The following is a 3,973-nucleotide window of genomic DNA, read 5'->3' on the forward strand; positions in this document are numbered from 1 at the left end:
ACTATTACTATTTGTTGTTTTTGAGTTGAAATCCTTAAGAACCTGTATCTTTTCTGCAAAAATAAATACTTTGTTCCACCATCTGCTGTGAGTGGTTCTTTATTCAGTGTTCGTCAGTTAACAATATTCTCACTTTAACTTCACATATATAAGTGTAAAAAAGTATTTAGTGAGAACATGTGATTATTTCATTAGCAATCAGTTCATATTTAAAGAAACTTCCCCAATAGTCAGCTTAGGTAGACTTGAATTATTTCAGGGTGGGAAAACAGGTGGGCAAGGAGATTTTAGGATATAATAACTTTTTTTACAGTGTAGATGTGCAATATATATATTTATGACAAGTCCAAAACACCATAGATCATAGTTTTAACTTTTTCATTTTAAATATTTTCAGAAATTACTGATTTCAAATGGTATAATTACAAATGATGATGCTTCATCTGAAGGAGATATCTATATAGAAAATGGGATTATTGAGTAAGTTTTGTAATTTTAAAAATATACAATTGTGATTAATAATAATGGTATATTAAATTTTAGAAAAATTGGTAAGAATCTAAAAGTGTCTTCAGATACAAGAATCATAGATGCCAATGGAAATTATGTAATTCCAGGTAATTGTTATTACTTATATATATATATTATATATATGTTATTTTTACTAAATTAATAATTTATGTGAATTAAATAGGGGGTATTGATCCTCATACTCATTTCCAGTTCCCATTTATGGGATCAGTAACTATTGATGATTTTTATTCTGGAACACGAGCAGCATTGGCAGGAGGCACTACTATGATTAGTATGTTTGCTTTGAATCAAGTTTTCATGCTTTACACATTAAAATTGATTTTGTTCTTTAACTTATTATTTTTGGATCCATTAAAAATAATGCATATAAAATTATAATTTTTAATATCATTTTGATTTTTATAGTGGATTTTGTAGCAGAGAAGGATGCTTCTTTGTTGGATAGCTACAAAAAATGGAGAGGTTGGGCTGATGACAAAGTTTGTTGTGATTATGGTCTTCATGTTGCTGTTGCTTCATGGTCAGACCAAGTTGCAAAGGAAATGGAAATACTAACTAAAGAGAAAGGTATTTTGTAAAAGTTATTTAAAAAAAGGCAAGTTTAACTGCAATTTTATTATTTAAAATACAGAATACTTAAATATTATATGAAAAAATTCATAATTTAAATTTCTTTGTTATTTTTAATCAATTATTTATGCATACTGGCACTCATTGCCATGATGTGAGGAAAAAACAAATTACAAACATTTGAACCATCACACATTTTAAGAACAGCATGGTATAATACACATTCTCCAGTTACAAAACTTATTAAAGCAATAATTGATATTTTTGCTTAATAAATATATTAATTTTTTCCAGGCACTGCCAAGTTTTATAGAAATAAAATAAACATTGTTAAATTTATCTGAAATACAATTAAATACACATTGGATTATAAATATTGACTTTCAAATATACTATTTTTTTATTCATTTTATTTTTATTGTGGATAGAAATGAATATCTGTAATGGGAAACACTATTTGCTAGATTAGGAACCATTCAAATATTATCTCAGCAGTTTATGGGGAGGAGGGATTGAAAAAAAGGAAAGTTTTTACTGATGTAACACTTGAATGATTCCTTATTTACTAAATTTATCAAAGATGATTTTGAAAATATTATGGAATCTGAGAAGTGCCCCCTATTATGCCTGTGACACTGTGTTTGTTTTTCTGGCAAACACAGAAACCTTTTCTTTGATTGTATTTTTCAGATTGTATTTTTCAGCATGTTTGTGGAACATGCATGAGCCACTACATATGGGGATGAATGTGGGCAGATGGAGGAGGGAAAGTTAGAGAGACAGGGAGATCCAGAAATAATGCACTCCACTATGCAACGAAACATGAAAAAACAATTTATTTCTAAAGGTCATTGCTAATTTACAAATGTAACATAAATGGAAGAATTATTCTATAAGAGTCTATAATATTCTCATTTACAAATTTGGACACATGTCAGTAAATATCTGGATTGGTGAGAGTTGGTTTTAGACATCCTTCAGGATGTCTAAAACCAACTCCTTCGATCCAGGAATCCAAAATCTCCTGCTTGTTTTGATAGGTCTTGAATTCAAAAGACTGTAATAGTAATATTCACAGTGGATTTTGATTGATTGATCATTAGTTCGGAGCAGCTAGGGTCCAATGAAAGTGGCAGGAGGTCAAGCATGGCAGGGATAAGCACACACAAATTTTGATAGGTGAACTCTCTTCATCATCTGTCTTTTTTCCTTTTATTCAGGGTCCTTCCCCAGGAATTCTAATGCTCATTTTTGGTGAAGTTGTCAATTGCTCCAATCCATGATTTTGTTTCTAGTTACCTATTCAGAAGTTGTGTCACACGGAAAAAGTGCTATCTGTGGGAAAAATTTATAAAGTTCCTTGATTGTATTTATGACATGGAACTTTTCTCCTTTATGGGTTTTTAACAAAACAAAAGTATAAATTTAAATTGGGTTTTTACTAATTAAATAATTTGCACTAGCCCAGGTTCTCACAATATGTATAAATTGGAAAAATTTGAAATTGTGTTACATTATAATCTTAAATCTTATTACAGTTAAATTAACTGAGTTGCATGGTTTCATTAATGTTGTTGCTTATTATTAACATCTGTATATGTTCACTAAAATCTCTCATTAATCCATCCTGTGTGTCAATGAATCTTTGTTCCACAATGGTCATACACCACAACTTTCAACCAAGTCCAACAATTTAGTGGAACTTTTTTGTCTGTTTACTGATTCATTATCTAAGTATGTTATGTTATTGGAAGATATCGGATTTCATAGGTGCTGGAAAGATCCAAAATATTTCACGAATCACTTTGTTTCAGTTTGAAACTCTGCAAATTCTACAAAACTATTTTGTAAAATCAGCTCACCTTCTGTCTCTAGAATATTATTTTCATGCTGTACTAGGCCTGTATCTAATCCCTGCTTATTTTTCTAGCTATTTTACTTCAAATGTATGACAACAAAGTATTTAAACAACATTTCAAAACAAAAGATGTATTCAATAAAGAAATTTTCTAGAATGTATTTAAGAGAAAAGCTGGCAAAGGCTCTTGTTCAACTTTCCCAACTTGTTCAACAAGAGGTTAATGGAGCTATTAGGAAGTCCAAATAATTTTCAGTTATTACTTAAATTTTATATCATAGTATGACAAAAAATATTGTAAATGCCAACAAGCAATTATTTATTGCAACATCGTCACAATGCCAGGCTCCAATTTTTAATCATATTTTTAATTTATTTAACTTAAAATACATTCTCAACACTTCAAATTAGTAGTGACTTGTCCCTGTATATCATACTTTTCCTTTAACAATAGAGTAGTGTCAGACATCTATCTAACATTCTTTCAGGGGAAAATTTTTGAATTAAAATAATGTGACTTCTGGTTTGCATCAGAAGTTCATATATATAGTTAATCGAGGCCTCCTTCACCTAAAGTTTCCATATCTGGTCTCGTCTTTCATCTATCTAACTCTATTCTCAAGATTAAGGAAGGACAGATGACAGAGGGAATTTATAGGTATACAATCATACCCTCAAGTTCCATATTCCAAAATTTAATAGCATCAATGCTCTTTATATAAAAGTTATTATGCCAAATTTCCTTACTTAATCTTTACCCAATTCTGAGATATTAAATGAACTAGATGCCAATATATCCATCCTGGAAATTTTTTTTTTTACTTTTTTAGGTTTTTTTTTACTTTTTTACTGCAAAAACATGGAGTATCAAATATGATATAATTACAATACTTACCCATGTTATGTTATAACAGCTGCAAAAGTAAAAACAACAAAATACAGTGTAACTTTGTTATAACATACCTTATGGGAACGGGAATTACTGTGTTATAGGTGAAATATGTTATCTCT

At 29.6% G+C, this 3,973-nt stretch overlaps 1 protein-coding gene across 1 annotated transcript; it reads left to right on the top strand.

The window, feature by feature from the left end:
- Nucleotides 1-397: 397 nt before the first annotated feature.
- On the top strand, nt 398-1,112 carry LOC111630788 (dihydropyrimidinase-like; the record flags this gene model as incomplete). Its single annotated transcript, XM_023374943.1, has 4 exons — nt 398-480; nt 544-617; nt 695-805; nt 940-1,112. Coding segments are annotated over 4 exons (441 nt in total), but the record flags the coding sequence as incomplete, so codon positions are not given.
- Between the last annotated feature and the right edge of the window lie 2,861 nt (nt 1,113-3,973).

This window comes from Centruroides sculpturatus, unplaced genomic scaffold, assembly GCF_000671375.1.
Source record: "Centruroides sculpturatus isolate CEXI.00-Female unplaced genomic scaffold, Cexi_2.0 scaffold702, whole genome shotgun sequence".
Taxonomy (NCBI): domain Eukaryota; kingdom Metazoa; phylum Arthropoda; class Arachnida; order Scorpiones; family Buthidae; genus Centruroides; species Centruroides sculpturatus.